The 26652-nt window shown below is 40.3% G+C and overlaps 1 protein-coding gene across 1 annotated transcript in view; it reads right to left on the reverse strand.

The window, feature by feature from the left end:
- MTUS2 (microtubule associated scaffold protein 2) overlaps nt 1-26652 on the reverse strand; it is a 317018-nt gene that overhangs the window by 198360 nt on the left and 92006 nt on the right. The window contains exon 3 of the mRNA XM_040584399.1: nt 897-3492. Coding sequence (XP_040440333.1) covers nt 897-3188 — 2292 coding nt within the window. The 5' untranslated portion in view covers nt 3189-3492. The remainder of the gene's footprint in view (nt 1-896; nt 3493-26652) is intronic.

Genomic DNA, 26652 nt, shown 5'->3' on the forward strand with positions numbered 1-26652 from the left:
ACACAGCAAAAAAACATAGTAATTTTTCTTTCTTAAAGACTGGTTCAAATTAAAACCACTTGTCTTATCATCAGTATTTATATCAAAAGCTTGATTGTTGAGCTACCACAGGTCCCCAGCAGCACAGGGCAAAGGCACATCACAGACCCAAATGTAGCTCCCTCTTTCCTGTCCTTTCTCCACCTTCCAAGCAAGGTCAGCCTTCCTCCATAGCGCTCACCTCCCAGCATGGATTTCAGGGAACCAGGACTCCTGCCTGACTTATCAAAACAGAAACACAATGAGATATCAGTAGCTATAACAGACCAGAAGGACTTCCATCACCTTTTAGCTGCTTGGGAAGGTTTTCTGGGGAAAGATTTCTTATCTGAGGTGCAAGTAAATATAACATACAACATTAAAACGAGTTAAAAGAAACCAGCTCTGATAGCCCCTGGGCTTCAGTACAGCTAAACAGAAGGGAATTAGTTTAGACCTCTAGTGCTCTGTCTGCAAAAAACTGCCAACTTTCCCATTATGGAGGAAAAGTCTCTGTGGGCAGATTACATTTATTTCCCAAAGCTGTTCTTTGGGGGCAAAAAAGACATTCCACTTATGAATAAATTCAAACAGTATGTTTTTTTCCTTTCTAAACACCCATATTTATATTACTAGCAGGGGACTGGTTTCCTGGAAAACACTGAAGGAACACAGTGACAACTTCCAGTCACAGATCAGACATCGCAACAGCGTCAGTGCCAAAAACAGGTAAGTTTATTCAGTTCTAATGATCAGACATTACCTTGATTTAAGACTTTTTTCTTATTTGAGGTTTGAGAACTAACTTCTGGCAGCAGCAAGTAAGAAAACGATCACCACCTGGCATACAAAAGAGATTGTCAAAGCTGCCTCCTTACCTCCTGCAGAAACTTCTCGCTCATTGAACCGAAGTGATGGCCCGGGGGCCTAATTCCTGACACCACCAGTCCAGAACTGAAAAGTCTTGGCTTCTGGAGGTCAGGTTTAAATTTCTCGTATAGGATGCTGGTGGGCTTCGACTCCCCTCCATTGGATGCCTTCTGCTCCGTAGAGATGGGCATGCCACACGTGGGGCTACCAAAGGGCATCCCTGCTGGCGCAAACAAAGGGTCAAGCTGCTCTATCGAACGAGGATTTCTCCTAATGTATGTGATGATTTTAGGTCTCACAGGTTTGGGCCTGGGTATGGCAGGTTTCACCTCCACACTTTCTTCCAGCTTTTCACTGCAGTCACTGTCCACATCTGCCTTCTCTGCAAGGGAGCCCTTGGAGTGGACCAGGATAGGTTTTGGGATGGCACTGCTGCAAGCAGTCTTGATAGGCACTTTAGAGGATATGTTTAACAACTGCGTACTGTCAATGGGAGGTAGGACTGAGGAGGGTGACAGTTTGTCAACATGAAGTGCATAAAGGTCCTTCAAATTACTGTTTGATAGCGTGGGTTGACTATTAACTTCCCGTGTTGCCACTGGGCGCACAGGAGTTTGGACACATAAAAAGGCATCAGCCTTTGCTGAAATGTTACAGCTCTCCGGTGCTTCCTCTGGAGGATGTTTCTGTGCGTTAGCTGTCTTTTTACTTGGAACTGAAAAGCTCGAGGCTCCTGCATCACTGTCGTGGTTGTCGGGTTGTTGGTTTGACGCTGTTTCTGCACTGCATGCTCCGTGTTGATCTGAGACATCAGAAACAGATACAGCAACATCCTCAGTGCTTCCTTTGACTAATGTCAGTTTATCCTCATTAACTTTCAAGGGTTTGCTGTCAGGTAGATTAATATTCTGTATAAGAGATATCTGTTCACCAACTGTTTCTGTGCAACCTGCATCAACTTCATGTAAATTTTTGTTTTTTCTAGGTGTCACTTTGCCACTGGATTTACTACTGCATGAGAGTGGGAATGATGTTTCCACTTCTTTGTCAGTAAAATATTCCTCACCAACCTGGTCAGTTGCCTTGTTGTCACTGTCATTGTTTCCTCTCCCTTCCTCACCAATGGTGACATTATCACTCAGCAATTTTTCATCAGGATAGGTTACCACCTGGCTTGACAATGGATCCTCTGCTTTATTACAGGTGTCTTGAAAATGGGATGCTTGAAATTTTGATGCATCAGACCCAGAGCCTTTCTGCTCCTGCACTGCTGTATTTTCATCTTTTTGACATCCCAGGAACTCTTCCAGCATAATTCTCTCAATCTTTTGTTGACAAGTATTTTTAGATTGTAGAGACAGTGCAGTCTTAAGCTCTGTTTTTTTACTTTTATCACCCTGACCTAATTGTGCTTCTGATTTACTCGCAATCTCATTGGGCTTAACAGTTGAAAGTTGAGAATGAGAAGTATGCAGTGTGCTTTCAACGTTAACATTTGGTACATCTTCTGGTTTACTTATTTTCTTATTCCCTGAGGTAGATGGTTTTGAATAAAGTACAGTATTTTCCTCTGAGGTATTGTCAAGTGGATGAAACACCATCCCAAGAAAATGGTCTGTGGATGTTTTTTGTGATTTCTCTGTATTTCCTATCAAACGGTGCGACCTGTCAATGGAGTCCAATGATGCAGAAAGCAGACGTTTACATGACACACGGCCAATGCAGTCTTTTGCAAATGTTTCAGATTGAGGAGAGAATTTACTTGGTCTTCCCAAAGAAAGCCTTTTTATTCTCTCCACCTCCACAGTCCTGGACATTTTACCCTTACAAAAGTTCTGGGTTAAGTCAACATCACCTTTGGAAATAACCTCCAGGTTGGCATCGTTTGTGCTACTTTTTAAATTGGACAGACTTTGTCCACGGCTAATCCTGATATACCTTGATATATCCTTAGCTTCGCAGGTCCTAGAATCTTTCCCCATCTCCCTGCTTGTGGTGGAGGGCAGCTTACTTTCCTGTACACTGGTGTGACAGGTCCGAGAGTCTTTGAAGGTCAAGAGTTTATTCTGCTCTGTATTCAGATGAGCAACTTTCTCTGATCCTCCACAGTGTATATTCCCACTTTCATCTGTCAAACCACGTTTCCTAACATCCCCTTCAGTGGTCCTAGTTTTTGTCACAATTTGGTTGGCATTGGTATCCCCCACACTCACTATGCTTTCATTATTATTTTTTATTTCGCTGCGGTTGTCCTGAAGCTGGGCATAACATGACTTGCTTGGGATTAACGGAGCACTCATTTTGAAGCTTCAGGTGACTGCCTTTTTGACAGTCCTAATTAACGAGAAAGCTTTTTTTTTTCCTTGTCAGGTTAACTATTATGCATGCTTCAGTTATATATTTAAATTATAAAGTCATCAGTAGAAAATTCCTTGTCAGAAAGCTTGGAATCTCTTGTCAGAGTCACATTTTTGTGCTGCTCAGTTGTCTTTTGTGCAGCCTCTGGACATAGGAAATCTTTGTGAGGTGCAGTAGAGAGGTTCAACAAAAGCAAGATAGATCTGTTAAGTTCCCTCTGAATAAAACCCAGTTAATCCAGCCAACCTACAATAAAAAAAAAAAAAAAAAACCAAAAGAGAACACAGACATTACACCGATGTCAGGAATCATGATAACTAAACCAAAGCTAAAATCAACAGCACTCTCAGGTACATCCCCAGGATAGAGCATTTTCAAACACTTTAGATGCTGTTTCAATCACAGCTGTGCTCCCAGGACAGATTCTTCGCATAGCACAGATCTCTGACTTGAGAAATTACACAATTAAAACTGTCCTGGTTAGAAGAGTGGTTACTACTGTTTTTAAGCCACACAGATTTACAAATCGAAGTAAGTATAAATAGCTAGGAGAGGTTGGGTCCCAACATTGAGGGTCTAAGCACTTTCATACTGCTACAACAATGTCTTTATTACACCAAGAGTGGCTACTGATGCATTTAAAGCACCACTGTGTAGACAAGCTGTAAGTAATAAAATTCCAGCTCCATTAGAGGATGTGTATGGGTTTCTCTCCTCGCCTTGTATGAATTACTGCTGTACTTGTGCTGACACTCCATTCCTGTTGATACTTCTTAGCCAGATCTATAGATGCCAAGAAAGCAAAAACTATGGCTGTAAGCCTGCATATAAAAGCAGTGTTTTTCTGAGGCATCTGCACACGTGTATGTTCAAATATGGAGGATTATACACCAGTCCCAATACAGTGCAACTCCTTTTGGCTTCTCCACCCTAGGGCTTTGGGAGCCCAGATTTTGTCCTCTATCACCTCCAACAAGTTGAAGGGGAAATTTCTGTCTATACCATGCCTAAATTCAGTCTCTGAGACATTTTTTGTACCCTGTATGTTCATACCTTTCATCATAAAGAAATATGGGAACTAGAAATTGGAGCATGCTCCAAAGTATCTAGAAGACAGAATTAAAACACCTGCAATGCTACAAGCTGTGCTGGGTTTCTAATCAGGGGCTCACAGAGGCAGTAATCAGAAGTGCTGATTAAGTCCGCGGCTCTGTCTACAGCATCTGGGTGCAAGTCTGGGCCTGTGTTTCTAACCCTCTCTATGAGCAGGTCCTCCCAGCCTTCGTATTCAGTTCAGTTCAGTCCTGACCACAACATCTGGCTCTAAGCTCAATCCAGTTTCTTTATACGGTGCACACACATGTTGGTTGAGCCTGGATTCAGGCTTCTGGCATAGTTTCAGCTCTTCAGCAAACAATAACTAATTAAATTAATTCATGAAACAGAACACAGTATTAAGAATTTTACTTCACCACCACAGAATTGTGTTATTATAGATCTCATTCACAAAGCATTGTAAAGCAAGACTTTTAAACTGCTTCTGTGATCTGTCCTTATTCCCAGAGAAAAAAGAATTGAATACTTATTAAATGAAATACACGTATTATGGAGTTTTCGGTTCATTTCTTGTTCATTTTTTTCTGAAAAAAATGATAATACCAGAGTTTACATACTCAACCTGAAAGCTGAACTCTAAATGCTCTTCACTGGGCAAACCATGTCTGTTGTTATCTGTTTTGTTAGCTAGAAAGGGGCATTGATGGGCTCCAGAGGGAGCTGAGTTCAGTCAACTTGTGTTTCTCCCTCAGTTGGCAAATGGCATCGCTCTGTGGTTTCAAAAGTGAGGGCCACAAAAATCATCAGAGGGCTGAAACACCTCTCCTGTGGAGGCAGGCTGAGAGAGTTGGGATTGTTCAGCCTGAAGAAAAAGGCTCTGGGGGACCTATTGCAACCTTTCAATACTTAAAGGCAGCTTACAAGAAAGCTGGACAAAGAGTTTTTACCAGGGTCTATAGTGATAGGACAAGGGGTAACAGTTTTAAAAGAAAAGCAGGTAGGTTTAGAACAGACATAAGGAAGAAATTCTTTACTATGAGGGTGATGACTGAGACACTAGAACAGGTTGGCCAGAGCAGTTGTGGATGTTCCTCTCTAGAAGTGCTCAAGGCCACATTGGATGAGGCTCTGAGCAACCTGATCTAGTGCATGATGTCCCTGCCCATGGCAGGGATGCTGAACTAGGTGACCTTTAAAGGCCCCTTCTAAAACAAGCCCATTCTATGATTCTATAATTCTATGAATTGAATTGAACAGTGAGCAAAACTTTGGGGAATTGAGAAAAAGATGGAGGAAACTCATCTTTCTTGCACCATTTGTACTCTCTCACCAAAAGTGTCACCCGATGGCCTAAAACTTTAACAGATTGTGTTGAGTTGACTATGGCTGGCTACCGGATGCCTACCCAGCCATATTCTCATTCTCCCTTCTCAACAGGACAGGGGGAGAAAACAAGATGAAAAAGCTCATGGGTAGAGATAAAGACATGAAGATCATTTACCAAGTACCATCACAGGCAAACCAGACTTCCCTTGAGAAAAAATAATTTATTCCCAATTAAAATAGAGTTGAATGGTGAGGAACAAAAGAGCTAAAATACCTTCCTGTGAGGAAATCACCTACTCCTTTTTCCCAGGCCTAGTTTCACTCTATTCACAGCTCCTCCACTCCACCAGTTGCTCCTTCCCTGCCTTTCCAGAGACACTGGACTTCCATGTGCTACAGCAGTATGTATAAATAAATTGGTAAATAATAACTACGAGGTATATTAAACCCTAAGTACCATATATGGCTGATGCATTCAAATGTACAAGTAGAGCAATACATTAATTTGCCATTTATTTTCTTCTCTAAATCTCTTACATGGGTTTAGAACAAAGATAACTAAGACATTTAAAACTATAAACATAATGCTAAGAGGTTATTGGTTCCTCTTGTTTACACTGTCCCCAATATGATTAGTAGCAATGCAAATGAAGATTGTTTTGGAAAAAATATATTGTGGAAATACCTGTATTAATTGAAAGCATCTTCACACACCTTGTGTGACACAAGCCATGCTAGTATGCTTCAGACACCAGACCAAATAATTTGGTTTAATATTGCTTGTACAAACTGATAAGACATGAGGGTCAGAAAGATCTGTCCCCTCTCAAACACAGTGCACTACACAACCTCAGTACACCACCAGCTGAAATTAAGCTCTTAAAGCAGCCAATGCTGGCCAGAGACACAGAGTTCAAACGTATGTGCAATTATGTTGCTTTTAAGAGAAGGGACAATAAAATACTGTCTAGGCAGAGATTAATCTCAGACAGTGTTAGCATTGCTCCTGTGCTTCCTCCAGAGTCAGTGAGAAGGGACAGGCACTTTGGAAAGGTGGTTCATCTTGTGCTAACACCTTTCAGAATGGACCCTATGCACCCAGCCTTCCAAGTTCATCTCTTCTGGTGACATCGAGCCTCAGATAAAGGATGTCACAGACCTGAAGAACCCATTACATCCTTATAATTACATGCATACAATTACCCAAAATATTTTCTTCTGCAAAATATTGCCTGTTTAATTTTGTAATCTGTTTTAAAGTTGCCATTACAATGAATACAGAATAGTGATTCTATGTTTGAAAATAACACATGACTTCGTTCTGCTATAGAACATACTGATAGCACAGGACTCCTGCTAAATTAATACAAAAATGTAATCAAGCATCTATTCCAATCAATACTTTATTAATCCACTTTTCCCTGTGAAGGAATACAAGATTTTGGTTTTGGCTCAATTAAGATAATACATACTGTGATAGGCACATTTGGGAATAAGATGTATGCCTTTTTGTTACACCTGGGACCTTAGAAGATTTGATCATTCTCATATAAACATCTTCTATTTAAGAAGCTTTGGCTTGGATTTTCTGCAGTATAGTTGATTTTATGTTGTACTGTCTAGGCTCAACTTCACTATGCTCTTTGGAGTCAGTGAGATGAAAAGACTCAGCTGTGCCTGGGTTCTGCTGGCTTCTCCTATGTTTTTTTATTACTCACCTCTCCTGACTGATGTTGGCTGGCACACACACATCTAAAGTCACTCCCTGCTGTGCAGGAATGCTCTGAGATGACCGGGATGTGAACCTCCTAACTCTTCAGATACCCTCTTTAGCTCAGGAACAGTGGGTAAGAGAAGACTTGATCCCAGCAATGACAACACCTCATCACTTGGCAGCATCTCACTGGGGACCCTGGACAAGAAACACAACTGCAAGTCTTAAAGACTGAACTTGGTATATGCAACTCTTGATATGGGTAAACAATTCTTGATACTGTATAGTGTAAAAAATATCCCCTCTGAATTGCTGAGAGTGGAAAATGAAATCATAGCTCTCCATCCCACAACATCTTGGCAGAATGCGATAACTGTATTTGTGGAAAAAAAACCTTTACAAAGTGATGTGAACGTGCTAGACAGTAAAATAAAATGATACCCACCAGACTACAGTTAGCTATGAATCCCGAGGGAGAAGAAAATTTCAAGGAGCCAGAAACATAACTAAATACTTTTGTTTAACTTCAGCAGTATCAGTTTCCTTCTGAGATGTTTCTCTCTTAAGAGCCTCTGTTCTAAACCTGAGCCCATTTAATGATGATCTAGGAAAGAAGTCTAAAACAGTTTCTTCCTGTCTGCTTCTGCAGTTCCTCCACTACACTTTGCTCCATCCTAAGCTGCATTTGGCCAGCAGGTCCCATCCTACCCTCTGGAGACAGCAGGGAGAAGGTGAAGCTGAGCTGGATGATTACTGTGCCATGACACACAGCATGGACTGTATCAGCAAAGCTCAAGTTTGTAAAACGTAACCAGCTAAAAAAAGAAAGCAGCAGCCTGCTTCTAAATAGTAACAGCAGCTTTTTTTTTTTTTTAAACAAGCAGTGCAGAAATATCGCTATCCTCAGTAGGCAGCGAATAAAAGAAAAATGGTAAAGCATTACCACGTTATTGGCTATCTGTTTTGGTTTTAATCCACCACAAAAATAGAACAGTAATAATTATGAGATATGGAAAGGAATTATCAAAGCACAAGGAAAAATAAAACTGGAAATAAAGAAATAAAATCTGAAATGTGTTGAGAAGTTTAGCTCTTGTATAAGTATTTCCTAACGCAGGCTGTCACAGTTGCTTACTCATCCCAGTACATATAGTCTAAACCCAGAGTATTTACAACAAGATACATTGAAAACATCTGGTTGTACTAGTAATTCTGTGCATGGCCCAGGCTGATTGCCCTTTCTGTACACAGTGTATGAGAAGCACCTGAGTACCTTATTAAGCAATGGGTTTGTAAATGGCTGCGGCAGAGCCAGTAGCCTGCAAATGGTCAGCCACGGGAATGCTCTCAACCCAGCGGGTAGTGGGGGGTGCTGCGCGGGGATGAGGATCACACAGGCCTTCAGCTGCATGTGGGCCCTGCACACCAGCCCACTTCGTCACGACTGAGAAAGGAGTCATGAAGTGTGACAACATGTTTATCCTCGCAGAAAGTAACTACAACTGCTTGATCACAACTCAGTTGAAAGCCTGAAGTGAGAAGCCTCCGGCCATTTCCTTCAGAGGCAACGCCGGTCACAAGCTTCAAGATGACAAACCGCTGCAGCATGCAGGACAAGGGCTGAGCACAAGCTCCAGCTCTGCTCCCCTCTGCACGAGCAGCACAGATCTGAACAGAACGAGCATCTTGGCATTACAGCACGCACAGATAGACCTCTGCCGAAACAGACCCAAAGAACGAAATGCTGGCCCACAGGGAAGACACTCCTATTGTCTGCCCAACGCAGTGATGGAGGAAGACAGATGAAAGTACATGAGGAATATACTTGTATGAGGTGGGAAACAAGATGCTGGTTTTACAGTTACTACAGAAAACTGGCATGGGCAGCAGCATCCTGACATGCACAGGTGCCCCAAGAAATACTGCTGGGGAGAGCTGGCAACCCAGCCACTGCCTCACCGAGGCTTTCTCTGCGAGAGGAGATACTGCTGCATGTGATGCCAGGGCTGCACGCTGCCAAGAACAGAGTCCCACGGCTGAAACAAACACAGTGCTGGAAGGGAAGGAGGCGGGAATATCTTCTTGAGAAGCCCAAATCATTACACAGAACAACTTCCAGCGGTGATGGAAGTTGAAAGCTGATACTAGGACATTAAAAAAAAAAAAAGAAAAAAGCCAATAAACCTCTTGGAGTGGGTAACATACAATCGGAATTAATTAAAAGCAGTGAAGAAGCGCTCACCCAGGCATGTGATAATTTTGTTAATGTGATTTGGAAGGCTGAGAGCTAAGATTTGGATACACTCCCCAATGGCTTCTATTCATAACAAAGCAGACCCAGCTGTTTGGGGAAATTACAGCATAATCTCATCATTGGCAGATCCTATGGAAACGTTGCTATAGATCACGAAGAGGACAGCACTTCAGATTGACAACTTTCTGCCTGATGAGCAATTAAGACATAGGCAGATAAGAGAAATGGTGTAGCAAATGTTAAATTTTTACACACTGGAAAATGACAGGAAAGCAGTTCTTATTCACTTGTGAAACTGAAACGATCTGAAAATATCAGAGGATTTTGCAAAGCGTGACCCAGTAGCATTTCCAGAATTTAAGTGTTTTAGTGGTTTTAATGTCTTCACAATAAATAAATTATAATCTTTTCACTAGTTATATGATTACCTATTTTTTATCTATATAAATATAATTATAAAAAAAGGATATAAAATAGAGAATGGTTTCATATACCAAAGCAAAGATTTTCAGTTCTACTTTATCTGTTATTCACCAACAAAACAGGTTTTATTTTATACAAATTATTAATGAACTTATACTGGTTTATCGAATTCAAAATGATTATGAACAAACCAGATTTTAAACATTTGCCACATTTAGCTCAAAGATTTTCTAAATCAAGCTTTTTTCATTTTACAGTTCCAAGTAATATTTCAAGATCAAATTTCCTTTGTGTTGACATTTTTTAAAGTTTTTTAAATGGCAAGTCAGGTAACACAGAAAGGTTTATTTCTCTACCCAAATTAGTATTTTGTTTTCCTAAATAGCAGGATGATAACAAGCCCAGTGGAGGACTCTGGTTCTTGCTTTCAGCTAGGCCTGTGAGGAGACATTTCCACGTTTTTATCTTGGGCCAGTAGTTCCCCTTTACTTCCAGTTGCCATGTCACATGAAGGGTATCACACACACCAAATGTGTTAGGTATGGTCACATACCTGCATGGCCACTGGCCAAGCTCCTGAGCTCCTGGAAACTGAGCCCATGATGAATGAGATGGTGATGTAGCCAGAGGACGACTGCTGAGAAGGATTCAGCCCAGGTCCTGCCCACCACCAGAATCAACCAGAAAGTGCCCAAATCAAGAGTTCAGCCTTATCCTCTATGTCCTGTTCACTTGCTGTCTTCACTCTCATTCCCCAGGGGTTTTAGGGTCAAGCCTGCAGTAATGTAATTTCCTTATACAACACCCCTGAGAGATCCCTGGGAACCAGCACAGTTCCCTGTTTGCTGAAAACCACAGCCAAGTGCATCATTCCCAAAAAAACAGCCAAAGGTGAAGATGCTAAAGCAAGGCTGTACCCTGATTTCCCCAAGGGAGGGGAGGTGGTAGCATCTCTCTCCATGATCTGAAGCAATAGGACTGAAAAATCAGGTGCCAGCATGAGACCTCAGTCCTAGAACTCACTGTAGCTCCTGACAGTATCAAATATACAAGTGGCTTGCAAGTGCAACTTTCCTTTCTGAATAAAATTAAAAAATTGAAAAGATGCTCCGTTTAAAAAAATATTTATATATATCCTTAATTGCCGATGTATGGCAACTGGAGGACATAAACACAGCAGGGAGAGCAAAGGGCTTGCACTGTTTTTCCTTTGGCTGAATACCCCTTTTCAGCACTGGAGGGTTTTATCTCACAGGCCCTACTGTAGATGGGAAACAGCCATGACCACAGGCAACTGCTGTTGGCTAAAGAAACCTGTGGCCACTTGGTCTCCCTAGAGAACAGACCCACAACTTTTCCTGCCATGGCAGCGGCAATGCAAAGAGCAGAAATCTTTGTACAGCTCCTTAATTTACCTCCAGTTACACTGTAGGGATCAGTACATCTTCAAGGCAAACATCAAAAACCTTCCCAGAGAATGTGTATAAATTATTTCCTTTTCATAAGAAACTTGTAAATATATGGGGTTTGTTTTGTTTATTTTTTGGTCAAAACTGCCTTTTGTAATACAAACCTGAAGAGATACCCTAATAATTTATTACCTGTGAGGGCTGAATTCCCAAAGCATGTTATGTGGAAAGGATCCTGCTGACTGCTATTTCAAAGGAGTACAGGATTTGGGATTAAAGATTCTCATTATCAAAACTGACAAATTATTTTAATTATTAACATCAATCAAGTCTCCACAAGGCATAAGCCTTAATAGTTGTTTTTTAAGACTCCTTTTTTAACATTTCTATTTGCTTTCAAATGTTCACTGTTGGATAAGAACATACTCTGATATAAGCAATCCTATTAATTGGATCCCCCCTCAAAAGACAGAAGTCTCTGATCGTCTTAGCAATGGCAACCAGGAAGCTGATTTGATAAACATAGCAACTTATCTTGAATAAATGTCTGGTTTTATTTTAATTCCAAAGAAGTACACCTGGTTAAAGGTATAGGAACAGCTCATACTTTCTAAGGCACAACGCTACTCAGTTCAGGATTTCAAAGAAAAACAAACAGCAGAACCTCAGGGAAAGCCACTGTGAACGGAGATGGTATTGGATGAGGGCATCCTGGCTGTTTAAGTAGTGAGAGCTCGTAAATCGAGCAAGGCAAGACCTTCACCCAGAGCTTCAGCCCGTGTAGATCTATAGTGCCACAGTCACAAGCAGAACAATAAACCCCTGAACCAAAAGCCCAAAGGAGAGAAATGTATCACCGGTTACTCCAAGGCACCACAGTGCAAATGAAAATGGCAAGAAAGCAAGCAGCGAAAAAGTTTTCTTGGAAGTGAGTCTAGTCAAGGCAAAAACTGATTCCTCCCAAACAAGTGGAAACAAACAGAAGAAAAATGACACATCAAACCAAGTCCATGCTGCCATGGCTCAGCCAGCCTGTTACATATGGACTCAGGGACAGCCCTCCGCACTCTTCCTTTTGCCCCTGGATGCTAACAGGGCCACCATGCATGCACTGCTTCACCACTTGGCACCCTTGGGCACAGTGCCACTAATGTCAATAGTAGACAGTAGTGAAGGTGAGAGATGCACCCACCATAAACTCATGTCGTTCTCTGTCGTAACGAAGGGAGCAGCAAAGGGATCCTGCCCATCCTTTCTGAGCACCTTCACCCTGCAGAGCCCAGCCAGCAACTTACTATGTCCCTCTCTATCCAAAAAGATAATCTGCAGTTTCTCATAAAATCTGCAACAGCTGGACAGTGGATTAGCCAGGCCCCAAAACACTGCTTAATTTATTTCTGTACAGTGCAAAATCTTGACACAGAAAGGGGAATGTGGAATGTTTCCAAAATGATCACTTTTTTTTTTTTTTGCTAAGACAGCTAAATCTTTCCTGCCTTCCAAAAAACATCTGGGAGACAGAAAAAAAATATATTTAGTTATAACACTCAAACATGAAAAAAAGTTCATAAATTTGCTTCCTATTGAGCAAAACCCAGAAACTCAGAAGCTTTGTCTACTCCAGCAAATTTACCCACTGCTGATAAAGCAGTTACAACTGGTGCTGAACTCAGTTTAGCTTCAAGTGTAGTCAAGGGTAAATTGACTTTCCACATGCTTTTCTGAATTCTACTGAATTCAACAGCAGGTAAACGTGTCAGTTCTTAAATGAATATCTAAATATGAATTTAGGACCCTGATTTTACATTGCTAGGTTTGCACATTGCAGTTTGAACCACCACCATTTCTGTAATGCCGTCAAACTTTCAAAAACATTACTGCAGATATACAGAGGCAAACCTGTAAAACCAGTAAAAAACAAAGCAAATGTAAAGCATTATCAGAAATTCTGCTCATTTGCTTTAACTCCAGTAAAAGCCATCTTCTGTAATTTGATCTACATTTCCAGAATATTTTTCCTTGTGACTTGGTACCTAAGGGGAGAAAAAACCACTGTCCATTTGTTTTAAAAAAACAGAAGCAAGAGGAAAACTGTGGTAAAATCCAGACTAGGCTCTGAACTAAAAGATCCTGGTCTAATCAGTTACAACAACAAACTGAAGGGCATAAAGCTCCACGTGTTTTTATTCACAGTTGTACTTTCCTACCAGGCTCTGTAAAGTACATGAAATACGTTTCCAGGTGTAACTCCAGCTGTTAGAAAGGTAGAAGGAACATATATAATTTTCCATTCAAGCCACTCTGACCAAGAAGCTAGAAGTTCAGGTGCCACGCTGCCTGCCATGCACCACGTGTCTGGTGGCTGAGGGCTCATCATGGGTGAACCAGCAAGGCAGCTCTCATTTAAGAGCACAGAAGGCAGAATTCAAAATCTCAATATTCAAAAGGTCAAGCAAAACTAATGCATTACCTGCCTGCTGCTACAGATCCTGCAAGTGTACTACAAGTACTTCACAGGGACCACTGCTCTGTAAGCAATTAATTACATTTGTTCTGCTTAAAAAAAAAAGTATATATCGCTCAAAAAAATTTGCAGCAATTTGTCTGTCAAAAGATTGCATCTCCATTTTCATAAATTAACAGAAATTTGATTCAGCGTTAGCACTCTATCACCCTTCTATTTACCATGCATTCTTTACATGTATAAATAAAACCAGAAATACTTACATTGTGAATTTTGGGAATTTTCCCTGTTGTATTTTTCAACAGCAAATTTATATATAATAGAAGGATAGGATTTAAGAGCTTTATGCTCATATTTTTTTATATTGTTGATTAGCACCCACATTTGTGCATCAGGCACCTTCTGTACAAATCAGATATATCAACTGAATGAAAACTAACAAGCGCTCACCCTCTCAGCCCAAGGAGAAAAGGAGGTGTCTCTCAACTTGCATGTCTCAGCTTACAGTAGTCCCACTCTTTACTTAGCCCAACCATACAATTGTCTTCCCTCCTTCTGAGGCTGGGAAGAGGTTCAGGCTTTGCAGGATATGCTGAAGATCAGTTGGGTTTTCAGGCAAAACACAGAAATTAGCTTCAAAGAACGGGGTATGGCAAATCCCTTCCTTCTTTCTCCAGTTTTACTGTGTCTGCACACTAAAGGGAGAAGGATGTAGTCTCCCAAGGGATTGCTCAAGACTTTCCAGCTTTGCTGGTGGAGCGCTGGTTTGAGGACAAGCGCTGGTGGGGGACAAGCTGAATGAGTCAGCAGTGTGTCCTTGCAGCAGTTAAGGCTAACCATGTCCTGGGCTACATTAGCAAGAGAGCAGCCAGAAAGTCAAGAAGCAATCTTTCCCTCTGCTTGGCATGCATGAGGCATCTGGAGCATGGTGTCCTGGTGTGGGGCCTCATTTTGTTGATACTGGAGAGGATGCAGAGCAAGACCACCACAATGGAGCACTGATCTGGAGCACACGGTGCATGAAGAGAGGCTGAGGGATCGGGCTTGGTTCAGCCTGGAAGACAGTAGCATGGGGGGGATCTAATAGCTGTTCTCAACTACCTGTAAAGGGGAATAATACAGAAAACGGAGCAAGACTTATCTCATAAATGCCCAGCCAAAGGATGAGAAGCAAAAAGAAGAGCAAGTTGCAATGTGGAACATTTTAACTGAGCACAAAGGGGAAAAAAAGTCATAATTGCAGGGGTGAAGCGCTGGTACAGAGGTCACCTAGAGGGGCTATACAATTTCCATCTTTGGAGCCTTTCAAAATTTGAATCAAAAAGGCCCTGAGCAACCTGACCTAACAGGGAAGCTGGTCCAGCTGTGAGCAGGGCTTGGAATCAGCATTCTCCAGAAGGCCTTTCTCACCAAATTATTCCATGACTCCAATAGCAACAGCTTCATAGGAGAAGAACCAAAGACAATTTCATGACACACGGTTGGAAACACCACTGAACAAGACACAGTGCAGGCTTGAGAGCCTGAAATGATAATTTGTATCTCCAGCACAGTGCATTTTGCCCAAAATATTACCCAGAAACTGTAGCAGTCCTCATTTGCTCAGCATCCAGGAATGGAGCAAGGAAAACCAAAAACACAAAGCCACTTTGCAGTTAAGAGCACCTCTGGGTTAGGAGCAGTGATAATGCTAGAGCCAGCAAGGATGTAGCAGAGAAATGGTACCTAACTTTTACCAGTGAGTTATGGTAGCTCTTCATGACACACTACTTATTTTTAACTCTACTGAGTTTTAGGCTGTCTATCTGTCCTGGCCAGGGCATTTAATAGTGTGCCATGATTAGATGACATAAAGAAAGGACACAAAAGGAATGAGAAACCATTCCAGAAGTCTACTTAGTGCAGGTAAATTAGTGCCATGCTGTTAGTGAGCTTATTTGCGACAACTCAGAAGATCATTCAAAACACACAGGTCCTATCTATATACTAAACTAAGTATTTATTGTAAAAGTACTTAGCAATGCCTAGCAGTCCCAGGATTCTGCTAACACCTGTAGGGAAAAAATTGAAGGTAAAAATGGCTCCTTAATATATCAGCCCTGCTGAACCTCGTATGTGAATGTGACACACAGATCTTTCTTCATCAAAAAAGTCAGAGAAGCAGGACAAGAAATTCCCTCCATTTCACATCTATGATATCTCTGTCAGTGTATTATTCTTGAGAAAATCTCCTTCAACAAGTTAATCACTCTCCCAGTGACATACAGGCAAGAATAGACTCAGTTGCTCACATTCACCTTTGCAGAGCAAGTAAAAAGTTTTAGACAAAATTATTTAAGAACTTCTTTCATTCTACCTGATTCAACGACATATTTATTTATAATAATATTTATAATATTCTAATTATATTGGAATCACAAATTCTGTGTTATAAGGGTAATTATATGTTGCTGAATGGGAAGTCTTTTCTGGGAGGAAAATAAGCAGAAAATAAAAAAGAACTGAAGAAATAAAGCAGGCCATTTCAATCTGCAAGGAGAAAAATTAATACTACAACCATCTCTACCACTTAAAAAATATTTTTCTTAATCTGGATAGATACATAATGATACAGTGGATAGCAGAATAATGTCTAATACTGCAAGAATGCACAGTTGGACATGACCAAGCTTTGGTCTAACCTGCAGCAGGGCAGCCATCCCACCTGCCCTTTTTTCCCTTTCACTTACTTTGATACCATTACAGGACTGATCTTCAATACAATGAACTTTACAATGATGACAACACAGAATCTATTTTTCAGGAGGTCTGTGGGACTGTGCCTTTTATCTTCCCAAAATAAAGTAGTCTCAATGATGCAAAGTTGCAATCCTTTTCTTTTTTAATTACTTGAGCAACTAGAAGAAAAAAAGACCTACAGATAAGAAGTCTCCTGTCAGTTGGGCTGCTTCAGCCTTGTGATCCACAGTGCACCAGTAGCCATGTAGTCAGTAATATTCACTCATTGTGTCCTTAATTGGAAAGATACTGTAGATGCCTGGATTCAGTCATAAAAGGAGACAGCACTGGAAAACAATGGACATCAATTTACTTATATACTCTCAGAGAACTACAGAAGGAATGGATATGGACTATCACATAGACTGTATGAACTGTATTTTTAAACACATTCTGAGGACTTTTAATATGCATAAAGGTTGTTTTGCGTGTTAGGCAGATTATAATACAACTCTTGGAAGTAGAAAAGTTACACTAACAGGAAAACTAAAGATTGCTTTTTTGAAAATGAGATGTACCTCATGTTCAGCTCTGAGCAGGCCAGCGTTTGGAAGCTCAGTAAAAAAACTGGAGGATATTAAGAAAAAAGCAAGATAAATGCTTAATAGGATAGCAGTGTCCCATAATTAACACTGCATACCACTAAGGCAGTTAAACACTGTGCTTAGATTTCATAAGGAGACATGGAATTATCATTGGATGTTTTTAAGAACACTTCAGACAAACTCCTTTTAGAAAAAAATCTTGCCTTGAAGAAGGGGAATGGATAATGTGACCTCCCTCTCAGTCTTATTTTCTAACTCACCTATAAAACTTTGGGGAAAAAAAACAATAAAAGAAACTAATATATGCAACATGGATAAATAAAGAGTATGGGAACTATAAACTCCTGTCCAGAAAATGCTTCCATACATGCTGAACTTTATTATCTTAAGTCATCTCACAGATATTAAGAAGTTGACTTAGAACAGTAAAATTATGCACATGCCAAAGTGTTTGCATTATGAGTACAATAACTCTCACTTCTGTACAGCATGAGGAAAAACGACTGTTCACACTTCTATGCTGCCTGTATGAGAGCTTCCAAATCAAAATAATTAATGTCTGGAAATGTCTGGCTAGTGAAGAGCTTTGTTAGTTTGTACAAGGGCTTTGGACACAGAAAAAGTGACGTGGCAATGAATCAGTAAGCTTTGTAATGCTTTTGTACATTCACTTGGAGTGTAGAGATGAAATAATAAGGATGATTTAGTGTCAGAAGCTCCCACTGATGAAGTCAGGATGCCTTGACACCAACTGTTTTAGGATACTGGCACATTTTTGCCATGATCACTGAACAGACCTCAGTGTTGTCAGTCTTGAAGTTAAGTGAGGCATCTTTGTTCAATATTATGAAATACATTTATATAGTTAAAAAATTGATGAGTCAACATGATGATTTGGGACTATAAATCCAAGTTTGCAGACTTTTTTTTTTTTTTTTTTTTTTTTTTTGGGGGGGGGGGGGGGGGGAGTGGATGTCCCAGGATGGGACCTCTGAGAACTGTTATCTCTCTTGTCAAAGCAAAAATAGTACGTGTGATGAATACTTACACAAAAGGAGCAATAAAGACTGTTAAGTCACACCTGGTTTGTGTCTACCAGACTAATATGCATTATGTCAGATAATAACCACTTTAATAACTTTTACGTAATTGCTTAGAGGATTTAATCTGAAAAAGAAATAGCAGGTAAATTGGTCTGTCTAACATACAATACTCCTGAAGTAACATTATTAGTGGTAAGAAGTATAAAAATGAGAAAAAGAAAATTAAAGTTGAATGAACATTTCTCCCGCTGTGACACAGTTCTGCACCTTGAGTGTTACTATGGGCATCTTTACTGCCTTGAATGGTGCTGGACCAAGCCTATTGCTTTAATCCTTAAAAACTGATAAAAAGAGCACTGAAAAATAAACATTAGGAAACTATTGCCCTCATGCTATAGAATGGATTAGATATGTGACAATTAGTGGCTTGTTCATCTAGTTTTATTGTTTATTTACAATAACTTATGTAAAGCAATAAGGGAATATAAATATCCAAAAGAGCAATGGAAGAAAGAAAATACCCCCTCGCCAGGAGTAACTCTGTAAAGAAGCAGGGTGCCTCTTGGGTGTTCCATCCTACTGAAAATGAGTTACCTTTCAAGAAAGTTTCCACTGGTTAACTGACAATGATAGCAGTAAATACAGCACCAAAACTACACAAGTGCATTTTTAATAACTCTGTGGTTTGCCTTCTTTTATTTGGCTAAATACTGTTATGGCATTATATTAAACTATCTCACAAGAACTCAATCAGCTAACGTATTACTTCTGAGCTTGAAAAAACATTAAAAAGACCTATTTATAAACAGCTTCTCTGTTCAGTGTATTAATTCTTGCAAGGAAGGAAGGCTGTTGCCAAAAACTATACAGCAGTATCATTTGGCAAACTTTGTAGCATTATCTGATCTGCAGAGACATTAAATCTGTACTGAAAACACATATTCAACAACTTACTGGAACGCAGAATCTTCTATTACACAAATACATACACAGTTGATAAGACATGCTATACCAGCTATTGCGGAGATATTTCCCCATGATTCACTCTATGCAAGCAACATACATGCAGCTGACATCTTCCTAGTGAAAAATCTTGGAAAGCCTGCTGACAGAAGTCACTGCACACAATCATTAGCCATGCTGCCATTTTGAAATATCTTTTTTCCCCTTTGCCTTCATTCCACTCAAAAGCTGCATCTTACACTAACTATGGGCTGCATTTTCAAAAAGGGACTGCTTATGCAGGAATTTTAGCATGTGAATTGCTATATACCTGGTAATTTCAGAAGCAGGGAATAGTCTTTCAGAATAGAAACGATGTGAAAGGTTTTCTTCCCTTGTTTGCGCAAAATGTTAAGTTTAAATGGCTAAAATATATTTTCAGGGATGACACACTACATGGTAAATTTCAGCCTAGAGTTACTTTTTTTTTTAATGAATAATACAAACTATTTACAGAAGGGTTCTTTAAAAGACAGGCATCGATAGACCCTTCATTGTACAATGGCAGTGGGCATTGCCATAATGGGAAAAGCAGGATGTTACAAGCTGTGGGGACACTTCTGGAGATCTTAAATCCTTGCAAAACCTATCCAAGGCCTTAATTACATCCTCTGTAATACATGTATACCTAATCATGTTTCCACTTTCATCTTCTCTCCTTCCTCTCCCACAGTTTTGATGTCTCATGTTCTGTTCAAAGCACAAGCAAGCAGAAAATTCTTTTATGTTATCCTTGGGGAAAGTGCAAAGCATCAACCAGAGGTAACAAAGTCCCTTCAGCATCTATCCTCTTTAATAACTGAGAAATACCATCCAGTTTCATCTTTTAAAGGAGTGGGCAAAAATCTAGTGGTATGAGTGCAAAAGAAATCAGATAGTGTCTCTGATCTAATCTCTGCTACATGATATGAAGCCCATGCCCCTATCACAGACATGAAAGCAAACACTATACCACTGTACTGGCAGCAACTGAAATGCAATCAAAGTTTTCTGCGCTATGGTCTTACTGTACATTCTTACCTTTTTAGGATGTTCTTTATGGTTATAAGATTTAACAAGAACTTTTTCTATTAAAACACAAGGCTCAGTTTAAATCAGCTTCCAAAAACAATGACAAACCACAAGATACAGCTTTCAGAATTGACAGGTGTTAGGGCATACTTGATTTGGATTCTGTGAATTGATTTTAAAGATAAAGGGAATATTAGATCACAGAGTCCATAGTATTTGATCATACAGTCGAACCTCATCTATACAAAGACATTATGTGTTGCCACCAAGAATATGGATAAATTAAAGCATTTAAGTCCCTGAGAAACCAGGCAGATACATGCAAGATTAAGGTACAAGAATGCCTGAGGTCCATGCACAGCAGGGAGTTGATGTGCTGCCTGTACCCACAATGCTCCTGGCAGGCAATGGTGATCCCTGACGCAGAAAAAAAAGATGAATTCTCTTGTCATTGCTAATCTGATTTTGCTAATTTCTTTCCAGTCCAAAATCTAGTCAGGATTTGGAAGCTGAGCATCTGAACAAGGACTCACCAGCCAAGTAATTAAGAAATATGATTGTACTTCTTATCTCTGTTACTTGTGTTCCACCACCACCAGTGTTTCATCCTTGATTGTTTAGAGAATGAAAAAAACCCACAAGCCAAAGGAAACTTGCATTCCTCCCTTTCCACCCCCCATCAAATACAAATAAATCCAGAAAGCATTTGGTCAATTGCATGTTAGGGGAAAAATACCACCAGATGAATGAAGTCTGTTACCAGAAGTCCTGTATCACATCAAGGGATTTTAAATTCTAAGCTATTATATTCCTGTACTTGTGTATTGCTACTTGGGAATGACTAGCCATCTTGGTGCTTAAAGATCACCTGGAAATGATGTAATTTTATCTTGCTCTGACTTTAAGTATTGCGGTGAGGATGATGAAAGAAGCCATGTGTGAACAGTCTTGACAAACACAGCAGCTAGAAGTCCTGGGTAAGTAAGATAAGGCTCACATGAAGTCCAGATCTGCCTTGTTCAAACCCTGCGTACTGGAGAAAATTTAGTAAGTAGCCCAATAAGGATCTGTAGACAAAATGCATCCAAATCAAACACTAAAATAATTTGAAGTGTCAGATGAGTTCATACAAAGCAAAGTCTCTTAAGAGGTACTTTGAGAGAAAATGCCTAACCAGATCATTTGTTAAATATAAACTGTCTTGCTTTACCTGAAAGACTACACTGCGCTCCTATAGAGAGAGTACATGAGCTCTTCTGTACAATAGCTCTTACCCTAAGCCAGTATCTTCAGATCAGGTTTTGCATATAAAAAGAAATTATCTGTGAAAAAAATCCTACGTGAACTGTGTTACTTTGTTTAAACAGAATGTCCCATTTAATTTTTTTACAATGAATAGCATTTCAAATTCATCATGTCAGATAAAGATATGACAATTATACCTTTCAGCTGCAATTACTGCTATCTGTGCAAACGTTTTTGACCCATTTGCTTTATCTCTACATTGCCAAGAATTTTCCTGAACAACAAAAATGCCCCTTAACATCTAACTATTCATCAAATCCAGTAATTTGTATTCTTATAGCACAGTTCTCTTGGTGAAATTATACACTTCTAATCAAAAAGAATATTAAGCCTTAAAATAAAATTAAAAAAATGGAAGAAAGTGGTACCGTAGCACTTTTAGCCCATATTTAGACTAATAAATTAGCTAGCAATGTTCCTGGGCAATGGGGCCAACTGGCCTGAAACAGCCCATTGGCCCACCTTTATCCTTCCTTTTATCGCCCAAAATAGGGTGGATACTTGCAACTGCATCCCTGAATGTTCAAATTTTGGAGATACTCTAAGGAAATGTTTGGGAGAGTATTAACTCTCATAGGCCAAAGATACACCAGCTGCCACTCTAAGAGTTTAGACAGGTGGAGATCAAGTCTGAGGGCTCAGGGAGGCTCCCTCTTTAGTTCACCTGCATAGACATGGCTGGGGGAAATATAAGAAAATGTAGGCAATAAACTTTTAACTCTATGGAATCCAAAATAGTACCAAAAGGCAGGAATCAACCACTGAATATTAACGGCCTGCTCCTCCTGCTATCTAAAATGCTTTTTCTCTATCTTCCAGCCTCTTCACTCTGGAAAACTGTTTATGTAAGAAATACTCCTGTAAATACATTCACATGATGTCTGTGGCTTCAGATTTTAAAAACCATACATTGTCTGGGGAATGCCCCAAAGTACAGCTGTGTGTCTTCTGCCCCATCTCTCACTTGGCACCAAAGCCAGAGCCAAACCCTGTGGGGAAGGGACACGGTGGCTGGAGCACCCCATTACCTTCTGCACCAAAATGCCTTTTTCTCCCCAACTGCCTAGAGCACTACGCAGCGCAGGCTTTCATCCCCAGATGCACCCAAGTCCTGCATAAGTTCCTGGCAATAAATTTCACAGCAAAACATCTGCTGCCTTTAAAAGAACAGGTTTTTCACTCCTATGGGGTTACTAAAGCAGGTCAATTTTTTGGTCAAAATAATCATGTCACCCCATTAAAATTCTATACATTATTGCGGGAAAGTTTCTATCTTGGTTGTTTTTTTTTTTAAGTAGCGAAGATAAGAAGGGAGCAATGACAATTTTAAGTATATTTTTGAAAAATTAATTCTGAAAAAAGTATTTTCAAGAATAAAATAAAAATAAATTAAGATAATTTTTTACATTTTTCACATAATACATTTAATTTTTTTAACTCAATACTTTTATTTGACATTTCAGGACAAAAGGGTCCAAGTCAGCTGGCTTGAAGCCATACCATGACCCCCAAAGAAAGTGCAAAGCCCATATCAATTAGCCTCATCCCACAACGGACGTGAGGATGGTATCAGAGTGCTGAAGAATATTAGCACCGAGAGCGGAAGGAAAGCTAAGGGAAAGCAGGAAGGCAGGAAACAGTTAATCAGTCTTAATGGATAACAAGATTATAAAAAAAAATAAAAAAGAAAGTGTTGAGAAATCAGTTATTTGCAATGAAAGGGAAAATAAAATCAGAAGTAAAAGAAACTGGATTAGGCTGAAAACCAGGAAGGCAGGAGAGAAGGAAATTGACCCACTTGCAAACAACAGCTCAAGCATTTCTCAGACAGAGCAGTCACTCCCAGGAAACCCTTCAGGTTTTGGAAAAGTTGAAAAAAAATGAGGGAAAAGCACAAGGTATGTAATTAAGACTGAAGAAGTAAGTATGGAGTCAGACTAAATAACTTTCTGTTCCAACTAATTTCCTAGTGTTTTGCTAAAAAGGACACTCAGGACCAACCATATCCCCTTCTCCTCTGAACTACATACTGAGAAATTCCTCTCTTTGCTCTCTCATAGACTTTTCTTGCTTAATTAATTTCCTTTGCAATGAGGCCCAGACTGTGCCCCTTGCACCTACCTGGAAATCTAAGGAGAGAGCTGCTCAGCTCAGGGAGATGCCTGGGTGGGCTGAGGAGCCTCTGCCTGCCCTGCCACATAAACAAACAACCTTGATGGTTCACTCTGCCAGCTCCCAGCCAGCCTGGCCTAACCCTGACCTTCTTGGCAAAAGGAGTATTACGGTCAGCCAAGTCCTTGCTTAGCCCAGTCCCTGTTTGATCAGCGGAAGATTATGCTAAGAGCTTTCCTATCTGAATGTAGCAAGTGAGCATTAGGGCTGGCTTCTGCCTTCCTGTTGTAATGACTTGATAATCATCAGCAGCACACACACCTTCCACAGACACCTCCTGAGCAAAGGGTCCAAAGCTCTCCTGTCATCAACCTTTTCCATGTCTCTGGAAAAGGGATCATTGGGTGAGAAATTGTGGCACAAATCCATTATCCTTATCATCTACTGTAGGATGTTTTTTGAGAAATTACAAATGCAAGCAAAGTGATTACCCATGGCTGTGCCCTACAGAAATAAAACTGCTTCCTTCTGATAAGCAAAGTAACTGTTTTGAATGTGACATCACCTTATTCTGTGCTATTACACAAATCAGGGATGCTATCTTGGAGACAAGGACAATAATAAAAATAATCTATTCCTATGCCTTTCACGGTATCAATGTTATCTTGCTTAAAACCAGGAAGTTTTGCAAGGAAACTCTGATGTCACATCTGGCACTGGTGGGATCAGTCTGTATCCAGGTCTGTCCTCATTCCAGTGCTTGCTTTCTGTGGCAATCAGTAAGCTTGTAACATTTCTGTCTTGCCCTTATAGATTAATAAGAGAAGTTAACAGCTGAAACCTGAAGCTCCTCAGCTGGAAATGCATCTTCTTGAACTAACTGATCAACTGTGAGTTTCTGATGTCATGCAGCCAAACTGAAGGCAAATGCAATCTTATGGAAATATTTTCAACACAGATCCACAAAGGTAAGTGTCTCTGTATAAAGCACTGGTGAGATATCAAGCAACCCAACTGGCAAGGAAAATTCAATGCAATATGCAGGTAGTGGCATTTAAGGTAACTGAGGGAGACGAAAACTCTCTTCAGAAGAGAGAAGAGAAAGTGGCTTGTTTAGTCAAACAAAAGCTGAGACAGACTGATCTCTCTGTTGAGGGGAGCATAAGGGGGTTAATCTAAGAATATATACTATGAGAATGGTACCTGAGAAAAGGTATTTAAATTTGAGGTCACAAAAGTGAGTACAACCTAGCAGTCAATATATCTAGGTAGAAAGCAGATTCCCAGCCTTTACAGCAGAAAGCTTTTACTATCCGGGTACTTCTAAAATAGGAGATGAGAAAATTCTGAGATGATTATATGATGTGAAGCTTGCAGCAGGTGGGGCAGGACTCACGGACTAGGAAGTGCCTTCCATAATAAGTGTCATAGTGAAGCTCCACTAAGAACAGACGATTTCACCCTGCTATTAGGGGACCTCATCCCTCAGCAACCACCAACCTGCACATGCGGCTCCTGATGGGAGCAGGGCTCTTGGCATGGATGCATCCATTCAGGAATTCACCTTCTCGTGCAGCCGGTACACAGCTCCCTCAAACAGTTAAAACAAGGCTCAGATCTGGGTTCTCTGTCCACAGTGTCAATCTGCAGCTAAGCAAACACATTGCTATGATCCTTCCCCACTATTAGAAACAAACATATCCTCACCCCATTTTCTTTTCTGTCCTGTTTAGACACACATTTATGCACACACATCCCAAATGAAATCAAAGCAACATACTCAGAGCAAATTTGGAAAGAAGCTTCTTAATGGTAACAATGTTTTATAAAGGGCTAGGCTGCAAAGCCACATGGAGAAACACCTTAATACAAAGGGGACTACTCAAGACCTAAGTATGGCTCAGTGTAAGCCTTTCAGAATGTAACATAGAGAGTTTTTAGTAAGAGAGGGAGATAACATCATAGTGTATTTGGACTACGGAAGGCAACTGAACAGCATGCTTGGAAATATCCAGCATTTTAAAAAAATCTAATCCCATTGATTTGAAGAGACTTCAGAGATCAGCTATGACAGAGCCAATCTGGAACAGATGAATATATAAAAAAATGCGTTTACAGATATTTCACTAAGAATTATAGTCTAGCGAGAAGGTATTATTTGAAATGTTGCAACATAAAGCTAGGGTTTGGGGACACAGGGAGAAATTTGCTATCTTTAGTGATACAGGCCTTGCTCATTCTTGGCTCCCTCCACCTCAGTCCTCATTAAAAGGGACAACTCAAAGATACGCTAAGTAATTTATAAGACCAGATCATTTATTGCTGCAGCACCTTTGAATTCATTGCTGGGTTTTGACTCACATGATACAGGTGTCTTTCACCTGCTTGACTAGTACAGACCACTAAAATCATCCAAGAAAAAGCTGACCAAAGCATAAGATCAAATTAAAAAAACAGTATACTCCACCTCTTTTTGATTCATGGTGAGTTCCCCACAGACTTTCCTCTCCTTTTCGCCCCTCACTTGCCCTGTGTGTTTAGCTCACATGCTTTTCTTCAGTAAAAGACTATTCAAGAGTCACTAAAAGACTGTGGTCTTTAGTCAAAGACTGTACAAAACTCCATGTACTTCACACAGCAAGGTCTGGCTCTCAGCTGGATCCTCTATGAGGTAATGTAATATAAATAGCAGCTGGAGAGTTAAGACAGGACACTCAGACCTCACATCCAGCCTATTCCCCTTGTACAGAGGTAGCTCAGGCACACAGGGCACGATCATACTGTGAGCGCGGAACAGATTTAAATCATCTGTGAAGCTCAGGTTTATCCCTGTGTAACATTCTGTGTCATTCAGCTTTTCAGTGGGAAGACATTTCACACTATACAACTCACTTTAGTTCAATTTTTCTACCCTTGCACGTTGCTTAAGCCAACCCAAGTTGCTGTGAAAACAGGCTGGTCCTG

Source organism: Falco naumanni, chromosome 2 (assembly GCF_017639655.2).
Source record: "Falco naumanni isolate bFalNau1 chromosome 2, bFalNau1.pat, whole genome shotgun sequence".
Lineage (NCBI taxonomy): Eukaryota > Metazoa > Chordata > Aves > Falconiformes > Falconidae > Falco > Falco naumanni.